Below are 27047 nucleotides of genomic sequence, written 5' to 3'. Positions count from 1 at the left end.
TTGGGTTTTAGAGCATTCCCTCTTCACCGGGGTTTTGTTCAGGAAATGCCAACAAGCAGAGATATGCCTGAGAGGAAGTCCTTAACAGGATACAATTTGGCTTGTGCACTTCATTTTCTTGAAAAACAAAAAATGTTCAATTTCTGCAACGAGCCCTAATATTGTTCATCTCCTCATTACAACCTTATAGGAAATTAAACAGTGTGTTATGCTGTCCGATAGCATCTGGTCTGAATACTGGCTTGAGAAAGTGGTCCATAAATGATAAATAATGTATTCATAATGCACGTACATCTACAGTAACTGATATCTATTTTTATTCATCATAGTTTCCTATGAGGTTAAGCCACTTACATATAGACATAAACTGATGACAATGTCAGGCCAGATATGATGTCAAAAAAGTACATACATTTTGTTGTTATATGCGTACATACTATTATTTAAAACACACCATGAACATTATGAAAGACACCATTGAATAAAGGGAACCAACGAGTTTGCAACAAAAGGATGGATCTTTAAATCCCATTCATAAAATTTCCTATTTAGGATAAAAAAAAAATAATAATAAAATAAATAAATAAAAAACCCTGTTCGCCTGGAAACAGAGAGAAGACATGCTGCAATCCCATTGGTTAAGAGACGTGGTCGGTTTAAGACCAATCCAAAGCAGTAGTTCTGTGGTCTCTTTACCAATTGGCTGTTAGCAGGCCAGAGCACGTCATCATAAAACATGTGTCCTGTTATGTATGTTTAACTCATAGACTATATACAAGTCTGCTGGTGTATATAGTCTATGATTTAACTTCATGGTGATATATATCTAGTATGTAATGCCATATTTTGACAGTGACTTCAAAACTGTCTGTTACAAACGTGTCCTTTATAGATTTAGCTGATTGCAATAAGAACTATTTTCTCTAGGGACTGTTCCCAAAACAAGAGACAGATAACGATTACAGTAGTTGGTTAGAATTTCTATGCGCTTTACCACAGTCCTATATTCACATATTTAAGAATTTTAATATTTAGTAGACTCCTCAAATCTTATGACTATCTTTGGAATACAAAGACAATACAGTTCATATCACAATGACAGCTTCTTTATTAAAGATTTTCTTGGGTGAGTGTTGCATTATTTAGATTACTAAACTATGCAAGACAATGCAATTGTATGAAGCATTTCTTTTGCGCTTTTGAATGTATTGTATTGTATTGTGATTCTGCATAACTAATTTTCCCTTTCTATTGCGGGGCGGCGTTTCCTAAGTGTCAAAGCCCACATATCCAGTTTTACTGGGTAGTCATATATATATATATATATATATATATATATATATATATATATATATATATATATATATATATATATATATATATATATATATATATATATACACCTTGACTACCAGGATCTTGCTCCTCAGACAAGACAAGCAGCCACAGTCCCTGAGGGCAGTGGGAGTTCCCCGACCTTTCGGGTTGATCTGCCGTTCCAGGAACAGGGAGGAGGGGGCAGAAGAAAAACACCACAACATGTGTACTCTGAAACGCCGTCTGGACGCGCAAGCTACACGGTAAAGTAATGTAGGTCTAGCTCGGCGGCCTGAATCTAGGGTGTGGTGGTCGCTACTTTCGAGTGTCGTTTTATTCCTCGCCCGCAGAGCTCGTCAGGGAGCGGACCTCTCGCACGCCATCTTTGGGGCTCGTCCGTGAGGGAGCTGGGCCACCGTTAGCCCTGGGGTGGAGTTTCGATACTGTGGTATCGTTGATGCACTTCGTTGGTTTAAAACAGAGGCAACGTTGGGAGCTTAATTCAGAAGAAAAAAACCGAACAACCCTCTGGCTATATATCCTACAGAGATAAGAGGAAATAGCTACTGCCATCGCTTTCTACTTGTGGACTATTGACTGAGTTGACAGCACTTGCCTCCCTTGAAACTTAACAGCGGTTAAAAGCTAGCTCGATTAGCTAAGCTAGCGACCCATCTGGCTGTGCGACGGGTAAGTGCTGCGCTGTACTTCACAGACGTAAATAAATGAGAAAATACCGCACTGTGCCGTTACCCTGCTTCTTCAACGACAAGACTTCGTTAGCTGCAGTCATAAAACTGGCTAAGCTAACTAGCGTTAGGTTACTGAAGTAAAACTGAGCATACTGTTAACGCTCACACGTATCATTAAACAGTTATGTTACCTATCTTAGCTATTTATAACATCTTACTGAGCTATCCGGCTTTAGTTCACCGAGCAAGTAGGTATCCGAGTCTTATCAGCCTTCAGGTTATGGCTGAGGGCTGTGAGGAAACTTCTCAGCTATCTAAGTTAGCATGCTAAGGTTAGCTTGCGTTTTGGTCGACACTCCGGGGTGCGTAACTAGTAGCAACCTGAGCTTAGCTGAGCGTGTACCGTGGGCTGGCTGTCTGCAAGCACATACGTTACTGTGCCAAGTGACATGTTTACATCCCTTTTTTTGTTGTTGTATTTTTATTTGCACGTCGTCCCTTGTGTGAAGGTGAGACGTGTCCTTGCGCTGGAGCCTGATGATTAATTGACGTTAACGTTACTTGTTCCTTATCCACGATTTTCGCATTTTGTCTTCTTTTTTTACTTTAAAACGAGTGTTAAAGTGTTCCGAGGTGCTGATGTACACTCATTTGCACTCATGTGCGTTGTAAGAATGGGTGTTTCAAACTGATAGGCGCTCAGCCATCTTAGGGTGATTTCTGTCCTGCGGTTCTTTCGGGAAGGCAGATCGCATGCAGTCGGCTGTTACTTACTTTCTGATTTCGTAAAATCTGTTCTCACCGTAGGGTTTGGTTAATTTAATTGTGGAATTAATAACAATGCATTTGAATTACATTGCATGCAATGCACACATAAAACAGTGTGTGTAAATGACAAGAATGTGATGCCACTGTGAAATATCATATTTCACAACTAAAACTAGCTGGTGGCATTTCCTTCCATAAAAAGGGGTCTTTTAGATGTTGGACACACTTATTTGTGTAAACGCGCATCACTTGCAGTAGTCTTTTGCAAATTGTATCAAATGTGGTTTGGGATGCAGCACTGTATATTCCAAAGCTCTCATTATTATTATTATGTGCAGATGTGTATGTAGAGATAGTCAAAATTGTAGTGAAGTAGACAAGGTTTTAGAAAAACAGGATGTTTCAGACTGTGGTCCATCATCAGCTGTGCAAGCAAAGTGCTTCTGAATTTCTAGGAGGAGGACGAGGTTTATATTAGGAAAAGTAGATGTTTAAATCATAACATTCATTCCATGGGGTTCCAAGGTGTGGTTTATACTAATGGCTAACTGTGTGTGTGTGTGTGTGTGTGTGTGTGTGTGTGTGTGTGTGTGTGTGTGTGTGTAAGTACACAAGGTTTCAGAGAAACATGGCATTTCAGAGAGAGGTCCTTCACCAGCTGAATTAGTAGGAGTAGGAACCAGTTAATATATATGCATTTTTCACTGGTGTGATTTCTGTCCATTATCCCACTGAGAACGGGGGGTGATATATTTTTTAAGCATCTGCTCTACTGGCCTATCGATTTGTTTATGGGTTTGCATCACAGAAACATGCAAACAAAAGGTGTGTGAAACGGACTGAATGGTTCCCCTGTTAAAAGAAGACACTGTGCTCTTTCACCCCACAGTTGTATTTTTCTGATCTCACTTGTCTTCTCATTTGTTTGAATCTTCAGGGTCTGTCCACACCCACAGGAAGTTCATATGTGGTTTCTGATTAGCACTGAGGTTTTTGAGGGACTCCAGCCCATCACTTATGAAATGCTGTCTACCATAGTATAAGAGTATACTGTTGTGTAATGGAGTCAAACACTATTAACAAAACATTGACATTTCTATTGTGTGTGCTATGCAGAGAGGGCTATTTTTGGATATTTCCAATGAACTTTCTTCTTTGCTTCCTTATCCGTAACCATATCACATTGCAGTATTAAGTTTACCCAAGAATTTTCATATCTTGCTTTCAGTATGAAGGCTAACAATAGAATCACAATATGATATTTTGTCCATATCATGCATACAAAGTATAACCAGGGGCATTATGTCGGCTGTTAAAACTCAAACTCTAAACCAAATATCTCAGAATCAAAAGCGTTTTGTCCCCAAACCTGCTGTTCCACATGTTGGCTTACAGTTCTGGGGCTAAATATCTGCTGTGGGATTTTCTGTAGTTAGTAAAATTGATGTTGGTGGCACCATCACAATGTAAGTACAGCATATGAGCATTTATAGTGGGATTTGTCTCAACAGAAATGTACTAGTATGCGTTAATTATTCTGATAATAAAATATGTTCAGTTTCATACAAGACTGTTGCTGTAATTGCTCTGAATAACCCCAAATAATATTGATGCATGAGAATGACAAAAATGATAGTAGTTCTTTTCATTTGTGTTTTTTTATTGGCACCAACAGAGTTGGGACGTTTTGAGGAAATTTGTTTAGTAACAGTGTTTATATGTGGGCACATGCTATTGATACATTTTTAAGCAGGCTTTGATAGGGACACAAGTTGGGTCATGATTCATTCTACTTGGAGCCATCTTAAAATGAAATGATGTCAGAACTCAACCTCATGTAATATAGTTCTTTTTCCCACCAAAGTTGACTGGTAAATCAGAGGTGTGACATTGCCTGCAAGTTTAAAATGGTCATTGTGGGCACAACAGGTTGAGGTCTGTGGTCCACAAGGCCAAAATGAGGGCACTCCTACCAGGGGGGAAAAAGACAGTGGAAGTGGTGCGTTTCCCATTGTGGCAGAGCACTGGAAACCAGCTGCACATAGCTGAGCCTCAAATCCTTGTCCCTCGGTTTTTGATTGGCTAATCAGTGAAGCTTGATCATGGGTATTTATTTCCTCGTGGTGGAAAATTTGACAGCGTAGTTTACGGTGCTGAGAAAGTTTGTGAACCTTTAGCAATCATCTGGAATTCTGCATGAATGAGCCCTAAATGCTCTCTGATCTTCATCCAAGTTATAACAATTAATAAAGACAGTCTTATAACTACATACCCCACATGTTTCAGTGCCAATGCATGAGCAATTGAGGTCATTGGAAAAAGTATGTGAACCCCCTTAACACTGGAAGCTTTATTGATAATGCTGCCGATAAGTTGTTTTCAGCAGCTGCTGGTGAGCTCTCTGCGATGGTTAAAATATATTCTGTTCCCCTGTAGTTCTGCATTGTGTTGCGTAGCCTCTTTTACATTACCCCACCCACAGCATTTCAGTGGGGTGAGTCAGGCCATTCTAAAACCCAGCTCTTCAGTGGGGTGAGTTAGGCCATTCTAAAACATTTCAGCCATTGCACTGGTGATTTACTCCTGTTAGAAACAGTTGCCCTGACATTTTACTGTGGAATTTCATGACACAACTTGGAATTTATTGCTACCTCAGTGATTACTAGCTGTCTAGGTGCCATTTACATGTTCACATAATTCACAGACCTAGATAGTTTTGCCAGAACTGTTAAAAAATAGTTGTGTAATACAGTGGTGCTATAATAAATGAGTTTTCTTTATTAGGTAGGCCTGTTTCTCATTAGATGTGTTGATCTAAACATAAAGATTCATAATCTTTTGTTAACAATGTATTCAGAACAATGCATTCATAATTACGCATCAATTTTGTAATAGTATCAGTGAATATAATCCATTGTAATAGTAATGGTTATTATATTCTAATATAATCAATAGTATTGTTTCAAAATGTGTCATTTGGTAAAAGTAAAATAAAATTCTCAGTGGGAAAAAAAATGTAAATTCCAGTCCATAATCTACTGTCTCTGCATGTCCATCCAGTGATGGAGCGGTATGTAGCAGGTGTAAAATGGGTAGTTATGGCTACTCTTCACTTTTTTGTAGGATCAGCATAGAATCAAGTCATGGTAAACCTTGAAAATCATTGTGAGGTCAGAGATTAGGATGATCTGATCATATTTTAGAGTCTCATGGAAATCCAGAAAACTCCAACGCTTCTTTTTACTCCCCTCAGTATCAGTATCTTGAATCATTTAGAAGTTACTCCCAGCTTCACATTGAAGGTAAATGACTCAGTCAAGCAGAAATGTAGCTGTTGACGTGAAGTGCTGATTGGGAGTCTGAACAAAGAGGAAGTGGCTGGACAGCGAGACAGCACGCATGGACAAGGAGTTTCCCCTGCCTGCTCTGTTGTCCTGTGCTGCCACATTCCGTGTGTGTGTGTGTGTGTGTGTGTGTGTGTGTGTGTGTGTGTGTGTGTGTGTGTGTGTGTGTGTGTGTGTGTTGAATGGCATGTCATAGTGATGTCTCCTTCCACATACTGCATCTACAGTTTTTGTCTGGATATCAAATATCCCCTTTTCTTTTGTAAAGAAAATGTAATGGTACTGTGAAAGTTGCAGTCTGTCACTGCTGTGTTCTAATGTGTATCCTTTTTTGCTTCAGCCTGTGACATATTTTTTATTGTATAATCAGTCTTATTATTTGGGATGGTAGTTGTATTATCATATTTGTTACATCAACAACTGCTTTGGATCACAATTTGTTTGGTTGGTCTGATGATTAGGCTGTTAGTCAGAGTGTGCTGTCACTGGTGTGTTCATCTCGTCTGTGCCTGGTCTGATACCTGGTACTGTGGTCCTCTCTTCTCTGTCCTATGTGTGGCTGTTATTGTGTATAGGGTGTGTTTTTATTTGCTGAGCCCTACTGGATTGTGTGTGTGTGTGTGTGTGGCAGGAGCCTGGGCCAGTCTTGTGACCGAAACATCACATCATCAGCCCTCAGCTCTGTGCGTGTCTGTCTGTGTGTGTGTGTGCGTACGCACTGCTGATCATCTGATCATCTGGGGGATATGTACTCGAGCACAATCAACAAACAAAGCTCTATTTTAGAACAAGGTCATTCCCATTTGCAGCACGAGTTTGTGCTGAAGCTTAGTATGGAATGATGGGCTGACTGAGACAAGTGACAAGTTTTCGTGGACTTAGTGAGACTCACAGGCATGTACCCACATGAGTCTTGGATTTAAATACATTTTAAATTGGTTCATTTTGTAATTTGTTTTATATTGATGATGCCAAAATACTGTTAGCGATTTTTTTTATTTATTTTTTTCCTGTGCATTTGTTTAGTAGAATTCTGGATTACTTAAATATTTTAACGGCTTTCTAGGAGATCCCTTTGTGGCATTTCTCTTTCCAGGTCATTCCGTAAACCTTCCGAATGCCATGGTTAATTTAAACAACTGAACTGGTGAAAGTGAATGTTAGGGTCATCTGCTGAGCGGGTGCTGTGTTTACATTGTAATGCATGTTTAATCTCCAGACAGTGTTGTTCAGTATAGGTTTATCAATACCAGTTAACATTTAAATATGAACATTTTAATCTGCATGGGATTAAGGAGTAGAACATTTTTGTTACTTTAAGGCTGTGTGAATATCTAGTGTTTGCTGCCTTCTCATCAAGAGACTGTTCTGTCATTTAAACTCTGATGGTAAACTTATTATTAAACCACTTGCTTAGTAGCCTGTTTGATTTTGCTGCAACGGGTACACTGCTAAGGGATCTCATTATATAGACGAGGTGTGTGTGTAGGTGTGTGTGTAGGTGTGTGTGTAGGTGTGTGTGTAGGTGTGTGTGTAGGTGTGTGTGTAGGTGTGTGTGTAGGTGTGTGTGTGTGTGATATCTCAAAATTTATTTAGATTATACACATGTAAAGCCGAGGCTGATGTTGACAAGCACATTCTTACTGCTCAAAGACAGCCACTGTGACCAGGCTTCATGAGCTCTACGGATTCACACGTCTTATGAAAACTATCAGAAAATCAGAGTTCCGAGCAAAGGCTGATGCTATGTCTGGAATGCTTTGTCCAAAGCTGTGACATTCCATTATAGACTAGATGACTTTTTCTTGTGCAGTGCGCACATAGCAAAGACATACTACGGTGGAGATTGGTGCTGATAAGAGAGCTCACCGTCCCTTTGCCTGCTAGCCCTGTGGATGCTGTTGCCATGGAAACTAAAATAGAGTTCTTGCTGGTATTCAGGAGAAGGCTATAGGTTGCTATGAAGACTCCGATTCCTGGTTTCTGCTTGAATGCGCTGTCCATTCGATGCTCCTTCTCAGGCCATTCTCAGCCATGTTTTTTTGATTGTTTATTGTTTTGTTCATTATCAATAAAGAATAACTTTTACCATCACATTCAATTCATTATATTTTTTATGAGGAGAGAAAATCCACTGCTTGCTATCCAAGTTGGAAAATTCTTACTTCCCGATGTTCAAACTAGCAAGATGTTTTCATAGTAAACAGGGGCTGGTCTAATGCCAGCGCAAAAAGGAAAAAAGACCCTTTCTGGTATTTATCTGCCAAAACTAAAATTCCATAAGTGAGATATGGCTCACTATGAGAGATTGTTGGAGTATATCAGTTTTCTCTTGAATTCTTGATATTCTTGTAGATACTAGTCTAACTGTGATGACGTAAATAAGTTTTATTCTGAATTCAAACATTACACTGCTACTCAACACCCACAATCATACTAAAGAAACTCCCAAGTTCCAAGATCCAGAATGTCACACTATAAATCCTTAGGGTTCAGCTCCACCCGTTGAAGAACATGGGATCACTGTACTAAAAGATGCGAAAAAAGAATAACCTCTGCAAACGTGTAGTTTCTACTGGGCACGTACTCTGATTCTATCTTTAATGCCACTCGTATCTTCTTATTCCTGGGCTACAATATCAGTGGTGGGTGGTGGTGATAACTTTTTCTTCAGATAATTTGAAATGCAGTGATCCTAAATTCACATGTCAATTTACACAAGAAACTGTCACAGTTTACATCAGCAATGCAACTCTGTGTTAATTGCACCAGTCTGTATCAGTGCATTGTTACCCCACAGCCAGTGTTTGTAAGACAGTGGACTGTTTCTACAGTGCTACGCGATTTTGAGAACGAAATGCTAATTGTATTCATTTGTCGTGGTTGGGATTAGCAATGATTCAGGCATATCGTGGTGCTTCCAGAGGTGTGTGGCCAGCTGCTGGCCGAGCCTCTATGGGAGGGCCTGTGTACTTAGTGTTGTGGCTGCAGTTTACTCTCTCACACACACACACACACACACACAGCTCAGCAACAGTGGATAACTCTGCCTTCATATTCTTCAGTTCTTCAGACATTCTCATCAGATGGGAAGATGGCAGCAGCCTCTTCCCCAAGTCACTGTGTGCCGTGCCAGGCTGCCTCTGTCATGCTGGTGGCATGGTGTGCGCTTACCAGTCCACACTGCCATGTAGCCTGAAGAGATTATGACGGGCATTCACATAACAAAAAAGGCTTTGTCAGGCTTCCAGATTGGTGGTGCTGTTGTATAAATGGGCTCCAACAGGAATAGCAAAAATAAATTGTGTGCGTGTGTGTGTGCGCGTGCGTGTGTGTGTGCGCGTGCGTGTGTGTGTGTGTGTGTGTGTGTGTGTTATATTTATATTTATATTTCTTCTATATGTTACTTATTTTAGGAGAGTCTTGACAAAGCGGCCACGAATGTTGGGCCATCCTGTAAGAGATGTCTGTCAATCAATAAATAAATAAAGTAGTATATTAATACCACGAATATTCTGTAGTAAAAATGAGTACATTTAAATAAATACCATTTTTAAAAGTCCCTTAATTTCTCCCTGCGCTCATGTAGGTGTGAATCCCTATGAAGTGGTTGCCCCGCAGATGAGCTGTCACTGGGGGCTGTCGCGTCGCAGACCCAGATAGTCCCTGGTGGCTGCGGCCCCGCCCCAGTATGCCAAACGCTGCTCGTGCGGGGAGCCTAAAGGACCCCGAGATCGCCGAGCTCTTCTTCAAGGAGGACCCCGAAAAGCTCTTCACTGACCTGAGAGAGATCGGCCATGGCAGCTTTGGTGCAGTCTACTTTGTGAGTGGCAAAGTGATTTTTTTTTTTCTTTTTTTTTCCAGTTGCACATCATCTAGAGTGTGGGATCTTATTTAGGAACGTGGTCGTTAAATGATGGCGGGGGGGGGGGGGGTCGGATAGTCATGTAGTCTACCTGCAATTTGTGCTCTGCCCACAGGCACGAGATGTGCGTACCTCTGAGGTGGTGGCCATCAAGAAAATGTCTTACAGTGGAAAACAAACCAATGAGGTTGGTGTTTAAACATCCTAAGAGTCCCCATTTTGACATTTTAACATTCCCATTTTGATGATTCATTATTGAGTTATCAGAACTGATGATGCACACTGACGCATCATTATATTGCTGTATAATTAGCAGAAACTGGCCAGTTTGACTTTTCTTGAAATTAACCATATCATGCTTTCAATGTGCAGCTTGGGGTGGTTATTATATAATTATAAAAATTAATTAATTAATTTAAAAATTGTTATTAGTATTATTATTATTATTATTATTATTATTATTATTATTGTGCATTATCCTTATGTTTATATAATGGTTTTACTGATTTTTCTCATAGAAATGGCAAGACATAATTAAGGAGGTGAAATTTCTTCAGAGAATAAAGCACCCAAACAGCATTGAATATAAAGGATGCTACCTAAGAGAACACACTGCCTGGGTCAGTATTGTTTGTGAAACTGTGTTCTTTTAGGTTTTGCTGGGTGTACAGTACTTGGTCCTGCTGCCTTCAGCGATATCTTAAAGTTAATATAACACTGTTGCAAGTCCAGGCATTTGGTCTGTATGCAATTACCTTTTCATGTGGGATGTTTCACATGATTTTGCATCTGCATGTCTCCTCTGTCTAGCTGGTAATGGAGTATTGTCTGGGCTCTGCCTCGGATGTCTTGGAAGGTAAGTTTTGATGTTTATAGCTGTTAAATGTGTTGTTCACTGCAAAGATATGTGGCCTGCTTACGTAGGTCCTAATGAACAATAAAGACAACAAACAGCTGAATTTACTTTGTTGATTTGCTTGGTTTAGATTATGGCTTTCATCATCTCAGAAAATCGAAAAGGTTTCATTATTTTTTATTTCCTGTTCTGCAGTGCACAAAAAGCCCTTACAAGAAATAGAAATAGCAGCAATTACCCACGGTGCTTTACAGGGGCTTGCGTACCTTCACTCCCACAACATGATTCACAGGTAAAGGCTGAGTGCTTTAAGAGTGTCATTTAAGAATTCTGGGAGTGGTCTGTGAACACTCTGTGTGTGTGTGTGTGTGTGTCTGAGAGAAGCCCCCCAGCTGGATTTCAGAGGCTAAACATCTGCCATCCACTCTGCTGGAACCGCAGTACCAACTGCAGTATGGTTGGGTCCCATTCACTTTATGTTGCAGTTGCTGTATGCTATGTACTATGGATGTGTCCTGAGTTGAGGAGGGTGAGGCTAGTCTAGAGACTACACGGATCTGACTGGACTATATAAGACTAAGACTTAACCTATGTCCAGAAACTGCTGGGGGGAAAAAGTTTAGCTGCACATCCAGTAGTTAAATGCAGATCAACAGTATGCTTAATGTTGGGCTATGTGTGATGCGGCATGATTGGAAACCCTTTTGTCTCATAACAGAGACATCAAGGCTGGGAATATCCTCCTGACCGAGCCTGGCCAAGTGAAGCTGGCTGACTTTGGCTCTGCCTCCATCGTTTCTCCCGCCAACTCTTTTGTGGGAACTCCGTACTGGTGAGTGCCGTTAGCCCCGCTCCTCATCCCTCACCATTCCCACTAATACGCAGGGACTGGAATCCAGTAGCATGTTTTATAACAGCTGGGGAATCAGGTGGGGCTTGTCCAAGGCCTTTATCAGTTATACAACTCCTGTCCCGATATATAGTTATTTAAATCAAGAGCTCTGTGGTTACATTTATTATGGTTGAGAGCATGTAGGACAGATAAATCTTGGCTATTCAGCCCTTCTTTTTTTTTTTTTTTGCAAGGAAGGACTGACTGTCAATTTTACTGTGATTTCAGTCAGTGTCAAATGTTCTTATTCCTGTTTGTGTTAGGATGGCCCCGGAGGTCATCTTGGCTATGGATGAGGGTCAGTACGATGGCAAAGTTGACATCTGGTCCTTGGGTATAACATGTATTGAATTGGGTGAGTTTGCGCCTGCCCAGTGGTTGTGTACTGTGATTTAAACATTTGCTTTTTTTCGTCCAGCTGCATGGAAACACTCCCACTTTCGTGTTCACTCCAATTTATGTGTCACTTATTCACAGCGGAAAGAAAACCTCCTCTCTTCAACATGAATGCAATGAGTGCCTTATACCATATAGCACAGAATGAGAGCCCGACCCTGCAGTCAAGTGAATGGTGCGTGCACTGAATATCGATTTTCTCTGTGTGCCTTGCCCATGCATTATTTAGTTGGGTTTTCAGCACTGTGTTCAATTGACATGTGAGTTGTATAAATATTATTTCCTCCTCTCTCTTAAGGACGGATTACTTTAGAAACTTTGTGGACTCCTGTCTTCAGAAATTGCCCCAGGACCGTCCTAGCTCTGAGGAACTGTTGCAAGTGAGTGAATTCATGCTTTTCATTTCAACTTTATCACAACATAGAGATGACTGGAACTCAAGTAACAAATACCATGGGTTTTTTCCAGCTTTTAGCATGTTTGGTCCTATTCTATGATTCCTTATCATGTCTTCATAACTGAGTTTACATATTTTCTTTCAGTAAATAAATATTCATTCACTAGTGAACAAATGTGAAGTTTTAGAATTTACTAAAAGTGAATGAACGTGTTTTACTGAAGGAAAAGATGGAGACCATTGCGCTTTAGTGCAATTTTGTCTATAAACAAGCTGGTTAGAGAGAATCTAATCCCCTCAAGTTGATCCAGTTAACCTGCGTGGCTGTGCTCTGCCCCTGCTCTGCTGCAGCATGCCTTTCTGCTGCGTCAGCGGGCGGAGTCCGTGCTCATGGACCTGATCCAGCGCACCAAAGATGTTGTCAGAGAGCTGGACAACCTTCAGTACCGCAAGATGAAGAAGATCTTCTTCCAGGAGGCTCATAATGGGCCCACAGCAGAGGTGGTGGATGAGGAGGAGGTGAGCTCTTGTAATGTCCTCTCTCTCTCACTCTCTCGGTCTCTGTCCCTCACAAATCAGTGGTCTCCACGTCTCACATATACCTGGACTTGCTGCGAGCTTGAACTTGGCTGGCCGTTCAGCCAGGCTGTTATAGTATTCTGCGATTTCCATAACCATTTGCCCAGCCCTTCTCCCAGGAGCCCAGGCTGATGGCAGTAAACATGTCGGCATGTTTGTGCAGGAGGTGGAGCCGAGCGCAGGCCGGACAGGCACGGTGAACAGCGTTGGCAGCAACCAGTCCATCCCCAGCATGTCGATCAGCGCCAGCTCCCAGAGCAGCTCCGTCAACAGCCTGCCCGATGCCACCGAGGACAACAAGAGTGAACTGGAACTGTTGGAGGGAGACCACACCGTCATGTCCAACAGCTCTGTCATACACCTCAAACCGGTCAGCAGCCTGGCACCTTGGAGTTCGGGTTGTTCCACAGCAAGAAGGGTTGCATTTGTGTTTGGTCACAGATAAGAAGTCTAGTGAGATTTGAAAGTGATATTGCTTGGTGGGTGTCTTGTCGCAGGAGGAGGAGAGTTATCAGGAGGACCCGGAGCCTCCTAGCCAGCCGACTGAAGCACAGTCGCCACCTGCACAGACCCCTCGCCGCCACTACCGCAACAGAGAGCACTTTGCCACCATCCGCACGGCCTCGCTGGTGAGCAGCCCTCCTCCGTGACTTGCTAGCCCTCCTTGCGCCTCACTTCTATGGCAGACCTCCCGTGTTTTTGGAACCGGAAGTCACCGGCTCCTTGAAGCAGTCGGTCACGAAAGCCCATGAGGTTGTACGCGCGTCCCGTGTGTGTGTGTTCCAGGTGACGCGGCAGATCCAGGAGCACGAGCAGGACTGGGAGCTGCGCGAGCAGATGTCCGGCTACAAGCGCATGCGGCGGCAGCACCAGAAGCAGCTGCTGGCCCTGGAGAACAAGCTGAAGGCCGAGATGGACGAGCACAGGCTCCGCCTGGACAAGGAGCTGGAGAACCAGAGGAGCAACTTTACCACAGACATGGACAAGCTGGTGAAGAAGCACCAGGCATCCATGGAGAAAGATGTATGTCTACAACACTCCCTTTAAACACACACAAAATGGCTACTTTAGCTGGAATACAACACTGATGGTCTGTCCATGGGACTCGTTTATGCTAGCTAAAATAATGCGCTGCAGTTCTTTCTGTAGTAAATTTCATGTGCAATGTTTTGGCCCTGTTCCCCGCCTTCAGGCCAAGACCTTCACCAACGATGAGAAGAAATTCCAGCAGCACATCCAGAGCCAGCAGAAGAAGGAGCTCAGCAGCTTCCTGGAGTCTCAGAAACGCGAGTACAAACTGCGCAAGGAGCAGCTCAAAGAGGTCAGGAAACGTTTGGACAAGAACGCTGAGGCTTTTAAACCAGTCTCATTGCTGACCGTGATGCAGCACTGTGCTGCAGAGGTACCGTCAGTCTGCATAGGTTTCACGTAGCCCCTTTTCTGCATGCATGTCCCCGCTGCCCTCTTTGGACCCCCCACAGGAGCTAAATGAGAACCAGTCTACGCCAAAGAAGGAGAAGCAGGAGTGGCTGTCCAAGCAGAAGGAGAACTTCCAGCACTTCCAGGCCGAGGAGGAGGCCAACCTTCTGCGCCGGCAGCGCCAGTACCTGGAGCTGGAGTGCCGCAGGTACAAGCGTCGCATCCTCATTAACCGGCACAACGTGGAGCAGGACCTGGTCAGAGAGGTGAGCACCACTGCCCTAGGCTCGGCCTCGGGCACTGGGTAAGGCCATGTGGCAAGGCAGGCTCTAGTAGTTCCAGCAAGGACCACAGGTTTTATTCATACACTGATTTAGGGAATTATCCATGCACCAGAGCTGTGATGATAACCAAGACTTATTAATTCTTGAGTTTGTTCACAAGGATTCAAAAGACAATGGACATTTTAGACGTCCTTCATCAGCTGTGCAAGCAAAGCTATAGTTCAGTTGAACTGGATCACATATATTTACAAAAAAGCTCTAGATAACCGTATATGAATTCTAAGTGCAAACAGCCCTGTAAAAGTCAATATCAAATATTTGAGTTCTTGGCTAACTTTAGTTGTTATGGGGTATAAATGGACATTGAACTAAATTTGATCTAGTAGAATTTTTTAAGATTTTGTGTTGAGTGTTAACCATCATGATGCTATGAGTGTGTTGCTATGAGTGTGTTGTAGTCATTATATGTTATAGTAGCTTATTATCATGAGTATATTTTGAGCTATTTGTTAATAACCAGCTCTAGAGTATACAAGGCCAACAACTTTAGAATAATCCAGAAACAGAGCCTGTCTGGCCGTAGCCAGGGTACTGCAACGCTGCTTTCGAGTTGACACCAGAGGGGCCCTTGTGCCCGACCCCACTGTAACGCCTGCGTCCTTGCCCCCGTGCGTCTCAGGAGCTGAACAAGCGTCAGACGCAGAAGGACCTGGAGCACGCCATGCTGCTGCGCCACCACGAGTCCATGCAGGAGCTGGAGTTCCGCCACCTGAGCACCATCCAGAAGACACGGGCGGAGCTCATCCGCCTGCAGCACCAGACCGAGCTCACCAACCAGATGGAGTACAACAAGCGCAGGGAGCGGGAGCTGAGGCGCAAGCACGTGATGGAGGTCCGCCAGCAGCCTAAGAGTCTAAAGGTAATCCAGCAGGGTCCGTCCGTATTCCAGCTGGACTTGCAGCTCCGCAGGAGATTACCGAATGTGTTCGTGGTCTGGGTGTAGACATCATGCCCATCGTGTACAGGACAGGCATTTTGCTCGGTGCCTGCACGACATCCTTACGACCCCCTTGTTTGTTTTTTTGCATGTTGTTTTTCTCCTGTGACCTGGCCGTGTGACTTGGTTAAATGCGGATCTGCTCTCATCCCACTCCACCAGTCCAAAGAGCTCCAGATCAAGAAGCAGTTCCAGGACACGTGCAAGATCCAGACACGGCAGTACAAGGCCCTGCGGAACCACCTGCTGGAGAACACGCCCAAGGCGGAGCACAAGACAATGCTGAAGAGGCTGAAGGAGGAGCAGACGCGCAAGCTGGCCATCCTGGCCGAGCAGTACGACCACTCCATCAACGACATGCTGTCCACACAGGCTGTGAGTCACACACACATGCCACGCAGCCAAGGACTTGGCTTGATGTAATCAAACATAATCAGTTAACATTCCTTATCTCTCTCTCTCTCTCACTCACTCACTCACTCACTCACTCACTCACTCACACACACACACACACACACACACACACACACACACACACACAAGTTGCGGCTGGACGAGGCCCAGGAAGGCGAGTGTAAGGTCTTGCGAATGCAGCTGCAGCAGGAGCTGGAGTTGTTGAATGCCTATCAGAGTAAGATCAAGATGCAAACAGAGGCACAGCAGGATCGGGAACGAAGGGAGCTCGAGCAGAGAGTGTCCCTACGCAGGGCCTTGCTGGAGCAGAAGGTGTGTGACACACACACACACACAGCTGCATCTAACATCAGTTTCAAGAAATCTAAAAATTTACTCTGCATTTGCCTTTTAATGGCTCAGTATGGGCAGTTTCATAATTAGTGGGGAGTGTTCAGTGCTGGTGCTGTGAACCTGCTGCTATGTGAATTTACCTAATTATACAGACAGCGGTGCAGGCGTCAGCTTCCCAGCACTGTGATTATGTGCCTGTTACTGTCCAACACCTTTCACCCATCTTACCAAACAGGACTAACAGCGCCTTGCACACACACGCACACATTCATACACAAGTACAAGGGGCCTGCCCCAGCCTAATGGCAGCCTCCTACACTCTTAATCTACCTGTCTTTTCCCCATTACTGTACATGTATGGCTCTCTATTGTACAGAGTTTATTTTTAGTGTATTAATGCAACTTGCCTGGCAGGTAGACCAAGTCTGTGCAGTTTGTGGGTCGCTGTGCTTTTGCCTTGGACACTGGAAAATTGCTGCTTGCCTCGAGAGAGTTGCATGGTCTAATGTACTTTGTTGTGGTCTACAGATTGAGGAGGAGATGCTGGCCTTGCAGAACGAGCGCTCCGAGCGCATCCGCAGCCTGCTGGAGAGGCAGGCGCGAGAGATCGAGACCTTTGACTCAGAGAGCATGCGCCTGGGCTTCAGCAACATGGTGCTGGCCAACATTGCGCCCGAGGCCCTGAGCCACAGCTACCCTGGGGCACCGGCCAGCTGGACCCCCCAGTCCACACCACCCCACTCTGCCCCTACCCCAGGCGCTCACTGGAGCAGAAGCTCGGGCTCCGGCCACCACTACAACTCCAGTCTGGGAGGGGCACCCAGCCAACAGGCCTGGGCCCCGGCTGTCCCCAGTGTGGGGCCTCCCCAGTGGACCAATCCGTCCACGGGCCCCATGCCAAAGGGTGGCGGGGGTGTGGGTATGCGGAACAGCCCACAGGCCCTCCAGAGGACCACCTCAGGGGGGCACAGCGAGCAGAGCATGAGTAGGAGCACCAGCATCGGCTCTCAGATATCTAATGGCTCCCACCTGTCCTACACATAGATGCCAGAGTACTAGTGCCAGACCCCCAACCCTCCCCAACGCACCTAGCCAAACAGCAGATAGGCAGAGAGAATCAGCCAAACTGCACCCTAGTAACCTGCAGCCTGCCCCTGTTGTCTCCCTCCACCCCTCTACCACATATGTAGATGTGTTATGTGAGGTAGAGATAAGTGACTCTCAGGTCAATAGGTGTTCTACCTCTGCATGACGGTGGGTCAGCCCCCATGCAGAGCTGGAGTACTTTTGTGTCTATAACACTGCTCTCCCTTATGGCTCAGCTGATGTGACTCCCGTCAGTTCTTTTAGCTGTCTTTACAGCTCCCAATAATGATTTAAAAAAGAAAACGTGTATAGTATGTATATTGTATTCATCACCTTTTTTTTTTTTTCCCTTTAAAGACTTCTGTCAGTTAGAATTTTAGTCCATGGACAGATTTTAAGGAGTAAGCAGATTTGGCAGTTTTTCATCATTAACACACAGAAGCATATATATATTAGAAGTGTATATTAGAAGTGTATGTGTTCCCATATTTTAGCCAAACCGAATCTGACTTAGAGAGGCTAAAAGTTCCCATACTGCCCCAATGCCAGCCTGCTGTTATGCCCCGAAACGAGAGAACTGAATGTTAAGCTTCTCGACAGGAACGCTGAGATGTAGATAAAGAAAGGACTTTTCTCTAGTCACTTGTATATGCAGAGTGTATAATATGAGGCTGAGAGAGGAAAGGTTAATAGTAGTCTTCCCATGTTATAGTTCTGCCATTGTGCATTACGTACCACCCGAGATTTTGAATATCGATTACTGTTTAAATAGTTGGGATTTTAAGATAAATCGCTTAATTGAACGTTGTCTGACTTAAACACTGCGCTTTTGGTACCAATGATGGTGATATTGCCTTTTTTCAGATTCTGTATGCAGGATGCCTTTTTATAATTTGTTGGTTTGGTTTACATGTGTTGTCTGTGATAACGTGCCACAGCTATTAGCTTTTTGGAAGCAGTGCAAGGTGACCGTTGTTTCAGAGTATTGATATCTTAAGCTTCGTTGTTGCTGTTATTGTTTTATAAAGTAGTGGATGTTTTGCCTCCCCTTACAAGTCAGTGTTAGTATACCAAAGTCACAATTTCCCTCTAGTACGTATGGTCTGGAAACTAGAAAAATGAGCTGTAACTTTCCGTTACTACTGAAGTTTAGAATTTGTGTCAAGCACCTTAGTGGTTAAAGTGGAGTTCAAAATATTGTCCATCACTACACTCATTTTCCATGCGTTTTATAAGATTGGTTTTATTTGTTATCCTAGTCTGCTTTTGAAATGCCTTGCCACCTAATTTATGTTTTTAGCCAAAGAGATCAGGTATGCTTTTTCAGAGTTCAGTCAGTGCCTTTTACTACATGTATGTAATGAATGTACAGTGCATACATGAATGGGTCTGAATGTTTTACAAGGGCCTCTCACAAAACACTCCCTTACTGGTTACCATAGTCATACCTCATTCAACGACAAAGTAGTGGACTGGCTCATAAGATGTATGGAAAATATACATGTGTGGTACTGCATATGAATGCATGTGCCATGTAAAAACTGTTCAGTTGAAATGGAGGGGGGTGTGTATCTGTATACCTAAATATAGGTCAGTGTTTTACCACCGTATTATAACACACACTTGAGAGCACAGACCAGTTTGCAGTGCCTTCTTTATAAGCTGCCAAGCAGGTGCACTTTAAGGAGTGTGAATTATTTTGAGCAAAGCACTCTTGAGCCTGAATTACAAATTCTGTTTTTTTACTGCATCATGTAAATTGTATCTGGTATGTTACAGGTGTGACAATATATGAGTCAGTAAAGACAGGTAATGTCCAAGTAATGCTAAATACAGACATGTTATCTATGCTGGCAAGTTCATAGAGCAGCAGTAGCCAAATAGATCATTGGAACAAGTCAAAATAAAAGAATGTATAAGTTTCTCAGACTTAATTACGGTTTATTAATAATAATTTTAAAAAAGATTGTATCTTCCTGAGCTCTAGGAAAACATGATCGAGAATGTAGTAATTAAATTGTGGTCCACTTTGGAGATGAAAGGAGTGTGCCTAGGTTTCTCACTGGTTGTGTTTTGTCCCTGTGGCCATGACAGCAGGCTTAGCAGTGCAAATGGGCAGATCTGTATGGGAGCAGGCACAGGTTCTCAGTACGGCAGGTATATACTTACTTTTCATATCAGCATAATTCAGATCATGTCCTTTTTAACCCCAAACGTAATCACCAAAAATAAATGCTCAGAATGTTGTCTTGTTAAAAGCTTTTGACGTGACTAAGCACTTGAACAGAGTTCTATACTGGCAGGGAACTTTAGTTTCGTCATTATCTGCATTCCTTGTCCTGGTGTCATCCTTGGTGCCATAGACTGCTGTGCCCAGAACACAGGGTATATGAGGTTTGTTTCTGATGGCCCTGTTACTCCGAAGCACAGGGTATGAGTCATGTTGCTGAAGGCTGTTGCCCCTTTATCTCTAACGTCATGTCGCTGATGGCCCTGTTACCCCTTTCTCTCTGACGTCATGTCTCTAATGGCTCTGTTGCACCTTTATCTCTGACATTCTCCCCCTTATCTGCTTCTCTGGCATTACACTGAACCAAGCTTTGGATCAAGTGTTCAGGCTGATGGATGAGTGAATGCACATCAATTAAAAATGTTTCCAGCTAAATTGTCCTCTAGAATAGTTGGTTTCATTTACATCACTGTGACTGCACAAGGCACATTTGGAAGCAGTTACTGATTGGATTGATTTGAATTATGTTTTTTTTTTTTTTTTTTTTTTACTTGTTAAACAGATTGTTTTTCTTTTACTGTTGTGCACTTGTGAGTAAAGCGGAATGCTATCTCACTCTCAAGGCAAGACTAATGAGATGAGACACTGGTGTGTTATTGTTGTGTTGACAATTAAAAACTTGTCAGGTAATGCCCTAAACTCTTACTTACCAAAAAGATTTCACCCTTCAAAAAAAAAAAACAGGAAACACTTACTGAAATACTCTGTTGGACTAATATTTAAGATGCTTATTTCACACAGATGTGTGTGTGTGGAGTGTTAATATTGTACATTAAGATATACAACATTGTCATCTTATTGAAATCTTTCCTATAGAAACCAAGATTCTGAGAGATAAACTGTTTCAGTAGGTTGTGCAAGTGGAGAGTCACTCTGAGGGCACCTCCAAGCTGGACTTCAGGGACTTTGTGTGTTTACACTGCACCTCGGCACACTCTCTGGTCTCCCAGTCCCGTTAAAGTGCAGCACATCTGTGCTCCTTGATTCACATATTTTCTCCTTTTTTTTTATATATGAACCTATTATGAAGCTTTATGTTTATTATGAAAGTATTCAAATGAATGTCTCAGAATTTGATGCTTCCACTGTATCCCTAATAGCCGTATCAAAGTGGTGGTTTGTAGCTAATGTCGTTGAAACTTCCCCATAAGCAAAGCCTACAGTCCTGATGTTTACCTACATGGTAAGACAAATATAAGGCTTTTCCCACCCCATTAACAGTTATTGTTTACTAGGCATCTCCTGTATCCCACATTTGATTAATCTGGGGAATATTTTTCAAACATTTGTCCTACTGACTGAATTGAGGGGATGCACTAGTAATTCTGACTTGGCAGAAATAACTGGTATAAAGTGTAAGCATGTTATCTGTTTTTTCTGAGGTATTGAAGGAGCCGCCTCCAATATAAAACACTACCATCCCAAACCTGCTAGGCATAGTCACTACAGTAACTTCTGTTCAGAGAAACTGGCCATTTTTATTTAACTGAGCATGAGTGATGTACCAGAACACTCATTTTGCCAATTTGTAAGAAATGAAGGGGGACGGGGTGGTATTCAAAGGGTAAGGGTACATTTCTGTAAAGTCAGTATTCATCGTCTTCTGACTAAATATCTCCACTACAATTCATATGTAACCTGTATCAAATTGTATAGTGTAACATGTTATTGAATGTCTAAAAGATTATGGCTTGAGATTATATTAAAGTATTGATGAATCAGAGGGAAAAAAAATCATCTAGGGTTTAATTAACTATGTTGCGTGTACTGTGTTGTGTTGACAGGAATAATGAAGAGAGCATTGGCTGTAATAAAATAATTTTAGTACATTAGTTTGTCCAGCCTTTTATTTGGATCTGACAATTCTCAGTCATATAAATGGACTTTGTTTTAGTGAAAAGGTTCTACATGAGGCAAGCAAAATAAATTGTCCTAAACAAATTGTACGTTCAAATCAGAAATATTGATGACAAAGAACCTTGTTTTGAAATACTATATCCACGGTCTACCGTATGTCAATATGTCCTATACTCAATATAGTTTTTAGAGCGATGAAATACTTTGGACGAATGGTTCCAAGCTGTACAACTGTGAACAATTCTCGGTAAGTTACTCTAGGGACGCACCTTTCACTCCAGAACATGGGAATGACTTAGTTCACCTAAAGTTTTCAAAATCGGCGGCGTTCCCCTTTAAGAGCGCAGGGTTGATCTACACACCACGTCCGTCGTCGTCTTCGCTGCGGAAATGATTTGGAAGTTGTCCTTCGGGTCACTAAAAACTTATTATTTATCACTGACGCAGTAACGGGAACCGTGGATCGGACATGTTGTAGGTCTGCAACGCAAAACTCCAGAAGTTCGTGTCGGGACTCATGAACTTGCGTAGCGGGTCACTTGACGGTAGTTTCAGCTTCGTTTAAGTTCGAGTGAGTCGTATGTCCTGTGGATAGGCCTTGCAGACTCCTACATGCCCTATCTATCTGGCTGCATACTTTAATTCCGGTAGCCCCTTTCAGTGATCCGACCGTTCTGACGCCTCTTTATTTTTCCGATTATGTTTAGTCCCGTGAAAACGCATCCCCCCGAGTAACGTTTCGCCGAGTTCAGTGACCGGAGTATGGATTGCCATGCTTGTGAACACGGGGACCCAGGCAAGCACCCACGACGTGATAAGTTAGTGTGCAGGCCTGGTCTTAAAAGGCAGGAGAGTTGTTGGAGCAACTGAACTAAAACGAATGAAACTGTCTCCGACTCGTAGACTAGCCTGCAGTTATGAGGTTCAAAGTGGCGACCTTGTCCTGTGGATTTGTGTGGCTCTCCCTGATAAAGTGTTGCCAACCGAAACAAAGTGAAGTGTGCGACAATGCCAAGGTAGGAGCTTGTTAAACCGCTTTGTCCACGGAAATATATTTAACACGGAGTTCTTGTCAGAGTCTTACTGTGAGATATTGGTCTTATAGTTATGGAATTTGACGTCTTGTCACAAATATTGTTCAATATAGACAAAGCTGGAGACAGACCTACCTCGGTCCGGTGAGCTCGGGTGTCCGGAGCCGTGGCCACGTTCATCATGGGTAACTTTTATTAATATGGGCGGGGGGGGGGCAATCTGACATGGGTAATTATTTACCTGTATAGAATATGGAGAGCTGAACATTTTGTCTGTGTGGACCTTGTCCTTTAGAGGGATTTGACATTATGGTTATCTTTCCCATTGATGTTGCAGAGACTCCCTGATATTTCCACAAAATATCCCCTGCAGGTACAAATAACACATTCAGCACTAGAGCCTTCATATACATGCTGAGCATAACAGAGGTATTTCATCCCTTAATTGACTATACAGTTGGCAGCTGTATTTTGCATCTAGTAACAACACGGCTTGTATCGGATCACACAATGTTTTCCCAAACACTCTGGTGCGAGCCAGATAAATTAGACAGGACTTCTGAATCGTGGTGTACAGGCTAAAACTTTACCAGTATTTCTGTCCCCAGCCAGCTGAGCATGTCTGCATGGATATGCAGATCACATACAACCACACCATCCCCAGCAGGTAAGCCTTTACCTGTGCGGTGTTACTCGAGTTATATATTCAGTTCTGGGTTGGTGAATTCTGAATATTAGGTGTTATTTGCAAAGAGTTGTTCTCCACATAAAGTAGAGTGCTCTGCTCTGTTGTGTTGCTTCGTAACCAGTGGAGCTCATAGGCCTATAGGAGCAAGGAGTGGAGAGTACTTGTACTGCCCCCCTCAGCGCTGGCTAAACAACCTGAAGGTAACCTGTCTACACTTCCCTCCTGCTCTAGTACACTGCCGTAACTCGGTAGATTTTAAACCAGGCGGTGGATTGCCTGGTCATACCTCAACGTGTGCAAGTTTAAACTGTGGTCGTAATTTATTAGACTGATCGAGGTTAGCGTGTTTGAGGGGACTCTTCTAAGAAAAATCTTAAATCGGAGCATATTAGGTTTTCCTGTGTTCATGATTCTGAGGCAGTGATGACACTCTCTCCCCACAGGATGGCGCCATAGTGCTCCTTTATCACCCTTGTGTGTCGGAGGCCGCTCGCAGGCATCTGGCGTTGGTAGCTAACTCCTGCCTGCCTCACTACGTCCTTACGGCTCACCCCCAGCTCAGCCAGCAGAGAGTGAGTCTCTCCCCGGCAGCCATCAGATACTGGCCCTGCTCCTTCACGTCTGCATGATCTCTGAAGACACTCCTCTGACTCAGTGTGTTTGTTGATGAGAACGTTTACTTTATATATACATACATGGGAGAGATGTACGCTAAGAGAAATGCTTAGAAGGGGGTATGATGCTAAAGGATCTATAATGGTTTTATTGTCTGTGTTCATGCACCGTTCAAACTCTGTGGTTGCTCTTCACGACAGTTTACTCCTTCTGTGTGGTTATTTCCCATAAGCCCTTTGCCTTGGTGTCCTGGGGTCATACGCTAGAGTTGTCCCACATCACCACAGCAGGAGTATGTGAGTGGTTGCTTACAGCTTCTGTCCTGAATCACACTACGGGGACCCAGAGAACAAAGTACAGCCTGTATATGGCAACGGCAACGTCTGTGGACGGGGCCCTGCGTGCTACTATAAAACCCGCAGGCCAAGGATCCAAAACAAAGTCGCTAAAGGTAAAGGAACAGCATGCTGGAACAGCACACATGCGTTTTAAAATAGTATAGGTTAAGTTCAGATGTTCTTGGGCGTGTCTTTGTGTGTCCGTGTTCATGCACTTCTATCTGTGCTTGCGTGTGCACGTGCCAGTCCCTGAGAGCGTGCTGTGTGGAGGTTCTGTCTGCATATGAGCACACAGCACAGCAGACCAGGAGGAGCAGAGCAGCCAACCAGCTCAGGAAAGCTCAGGTGAAACCCTCTGAAAGCCCCAAGCATAACATCTCAGAGTCCCAAAATCCAAACCCGACCCAGTTGCAACCACTGACTACCACCGATGACAGCCATACGCCCTCAGCCAGCCCCCACGGTGGGCACGCCTCCGACTGGCATGGAGGGCGAGCTACGAATGCAACACCTACAGGGGGCAAGGAGCCACCCCAGAGCCACGGCAGGGACGAGGCGGAGCGGGTGAACGTGACTAGGAGGCCCGAGTCGCCGACGGATTGGAAGTCCCGCAGGGAGAACGCGGGGAACGTCCGAAAGCACCGCGTTAAGACTGATGTGAAGGAGCCAAGTGCCATAGGCGGTCCGGCCACCGTGACTCCAGCAGGGGAGAGGCCTCCACCGGGGCAGAGCAGGCACAACCAGCGCAACGACGAGGCAGTGTGGGCTGCGGCCGCGCTGGGCTTCCTCCTGGTGCTCCTCACACTCTCGGTGCTCCACACACGCCTCTACCGCAACTGGCGCGTGCCGGGTAGCCTGTACTGGCACGAGGCGCAGCAGGACTACGAAAGCGTGGCAGGTACATGCACGTGCTGCAGCTCTGCTGGTGTTAAAGCTACCATAAGCAGGTTTATTTGAGTACAGTCCCTAAACCGTTTTTACAACCTGACTGCTCTTGGTAAAATGTTTGCTCATTGAGCACAGTGCAGCTATCTTCTCTGTGGAAAAGTGGTCTTCTATACCCGTCAGTCATTTTGTTTGTGCATGCAGTACATAGAAGGATGGACTAATTACTGAGTGGGCATGTCCATGGTGGGAGGGGTTTTGGAGCAGGGTGTAGGATTGAGGGGAGGGACTCCTTTGCTGGAAACATCAGGCAAAAGCAAGAACAATATAAAAACATCAGCTTTCAGCTTTTTTAATAGTTGATGAGATTACCGAAGAGGGTTGTAACAGGAGTGCCGTTGTCGTTTCAGACATTATTCGCAGGAGGCTGAGGATGGTGGGACGGAGGAAAAGAAAAGTCAGCCAGGGCAGGAGGCAGGAGTGCCCCCTGCTGCCTGACTCTGGCACTGACAACGAGTCTGACTGACTCACTGACTCACTCCTGGGTCTGCCTCTAAACCTTACCAGTATGACTGCTTCTTGGGGAACATGTACGAGGCAATGCAGCATCCATAAATCACTCACGAGTTTCAGACAGTGCATTCATTATTCAGAAATGTGAAGGTTCATTACATTTCTGATTTGTTACATAATTTAGGTAAGAATTTTATGTAGGTTTTCTCCATTATTGTTGAATACTGATTAAACACCTCTTTTTTTTTTTTTTTTATGGTATATTTCAAGGTACAATTCATTCTTAGGACATTTTGGAAAACACTATCATGTCTAAGTAGAAGGTAAAATAAGCTGGAAAAATGTTTTAATGTAATTTCCACAGGTTTTTACTGTTATTCATTGATGTGTATATATATTTCCCTGAAGTTCAGCTTGTAAAAACATGAAAAGGACCCAATACCTTATTTTTTTCCTTTTCCGTCTTCTTTTTTGGAAGCTGTTGAAGCTGAAGAAGAAATTTGTCTGGTATTCCAAAATGTAGGTTTAGATTTTTATTTTTATTTTTTTTTTCCACTTTGTGTATTTGGGTACTGTCAGTTGCTGATATATAGCAATGCACTGCCTCTGATGGGCTACGATTTATTTATTGTAACCTGCCTAAAGTACAAAGTTATTTGGCAAATGTGGCTGTCAAAGGGCAGGAACATCTGACGTGGTAGTGGAATTTAAAAGCAAAGTGGAGAGACTCAAGAAATAGGACGACATGTTTTGCCAGGACATGGTGACAGAGAGCCCTGCCCTGTACAGTTGACCCAGTAAACGCACAGACCAGGGCTTAGCACGCAGACACTAGATGTCAAGGAGGTTGTCGAGGAAGCTTCATATAGGCATCACATACATTCTCCTGTGTGTATTGATATAATTTAAATGTTTCTTCCATTGTGATTTCTCCTTACCGGGTTTAAAGATATTGCCATGAATTCTCCATCATAAAGATGCACACTGCTGAGAGGTTTAATAAATACATTCCTGCTGCTCTGCATACAGGTACAATTGTTTTTGTGCGATTCCTGATTTAATTCTTGAAGGTTGCGTGAGGTTCCTGTAATGCGGTGTTGAACATGTTTGCTTTACATGTCACTCTTCATTTTACATGCACCTTTCACTGGCATCTTGGATACAGTGAAAGTGGCTTCCTAAGGTAAT

At 43.6% G+C, this 27047-nt stretch overlaps 2 protein-coding genes across 8 annotated transcripts; both read left to right on the top strand.

Moving 5' to 3' along the window:
* The first annotated feature begins 1424 nt into the window (after positions 1-1424).
* On the top strand, positions 1425-21758 carry taok1a (TAO kinase 1a). 4 transcript variants are annotated; one of them, XM_035534114.2, is made up of 20 exons: positions 1425-1580; positions 9711-9944; positions 10102-10173; positions 10505-10606; positions 10797-10842; positions 11038-11134; positions 11561-11674; positions 11998-12089; positions 12212-12305; positions 12429-12510; positions 12879-13046; positions 13270-13476; positions 13604-13735; positions 13893-14129; positions 14299-14427; positions 14588-14791; positions 15489-15728; positions 15969-16181; positions 16350-16532; positions 17082-21758. In XM_035534114.2, exons 2-20 carry the CDS (start codon positions 9813-9815, stop codon positions 17595-17597), a joined length of 3060 nt encoding a protein of 1019 aa, XP_035390007.1. In that variant the 5' UTR covers positions 1425-1580; positions 9711-9812; the 3' UTR covers positions 17598-21758. The 4 variants fall into 4 exon arrangements, with proteins under 4 accessions (XP_035390007.1, XP_081555749.1, XP_035390009.1 ...); XM_081699623.1 differs by having other exon boundaries at positions 1459-2007; XM_035534116.2 differs by lacking the exons at positions 1425-1580; positions 9711-9944 and adding an exon at positions 11227-11294.
* An 83-nt stretch (positions 21759-21841) lies between these two features.
* On the top strand, positions 21842-26908 carry tp53i13 (tumor protein p53 inducible protein 13). 4 transcript variants are annotated; one of them, XM_081699629.1, is made up of 11 exons: positions 21842-22357; positions 22494-22582; positions 22690-22802; positions 22934-23005; positions 23116-23193; positions 23429-23487; positions 23630-23708; positions 23952-24080; positions 24356-24574; positions 24708-25359; positions 25757-26908. In XM_081699629.1, exons 3-11 carry the CDS (start codon positions 22704-22706, stop codon positions 25870-25872), a joined length of 1503 nt encoding a protein of 500 aa, XP_081555755.1. In that variant the 5' UTR covers positions 21842-22357; positions 22494-22582; positions 22690-22703; the 3' UTR covers positions 25873-26908. The 4 variants fall into 4 exon arrangements, with proteins under 4 accessions (XP_081555755.1, XP_081555756.1, XP_026853567.2 ...); XM_081699630.1 differs by having other exon boundaries at positions 21852-22802; positions 23158-23193; XM_026997766.3 differs by lacking the exons at positions 21842-22357; positions 22494-22582 and having other exon boundaries at positions 22780-22802; positions 23158-23249.
* The last annotated feature ends 139 nt before the right edge of the window (positions 26909-27047 follow it).

This window comes from Electrophorus electricus, chromosome 17, assembly GCF_041902795.1.
Source record: "Electrophorus electricus isolate QZ-2024a chromosome 17, ASM4190279v1, whole genome shotgun sequence".
In the NCBI taxonomy this organism is placed as follows: domain Eukaryota; kingdom Metazoa; phylum Chordata; class Actinopteri; order Gymnotiformes; family Gymnotidae; genus Electrophorus; species Electrophorus electricus.
This window is presented reverse-complemented; position numbering and strand designations above follow the sequence as displayed.

Coding starts and splice junctions, on each gene's coding strand:
- tp53i13 (XM_081699629.1), top strand. CDS start 22,704: ATGAGGTTCAAAGTGGCGACCTTGTCCTGTGGATTTGTGTGGCTCTCC. Junction 22,803..22,933: donor AAGTGTGCGACAATGCCAAG/GTAGGAGCTTGT, acceptor TGTTCAATATAG/ACAAAGCTGGAGACAGACCT. Junction 23,006..23,115: donor CGTGGCCACGTTCATCATGG/GTAACTTTTATT, acceptor CTTGTCCTTTAG/AGGGATTTGACATTATGGTT.
- taok1a (XM_035534114.2), top strand. CDS start 9,813: ATGCCAAACGCTGCTCGTGCGGGGAGCCTAAAGGACCCCGAGATCGCC. Junction 14,130..14,298: donor AGGCATCCATGGAGAAAGAT/GTATGTCTACAA, acceptor CCCCGCCTTCAG/GCCAAGACCTTCACCAACGA. Junction 16,182..16,349: donor ACATGCTGTCCACACAGGCT/GTGAGTCACACA, acceptor CACACACACAAG/TTGCGGCTGGACGAGGCCCA.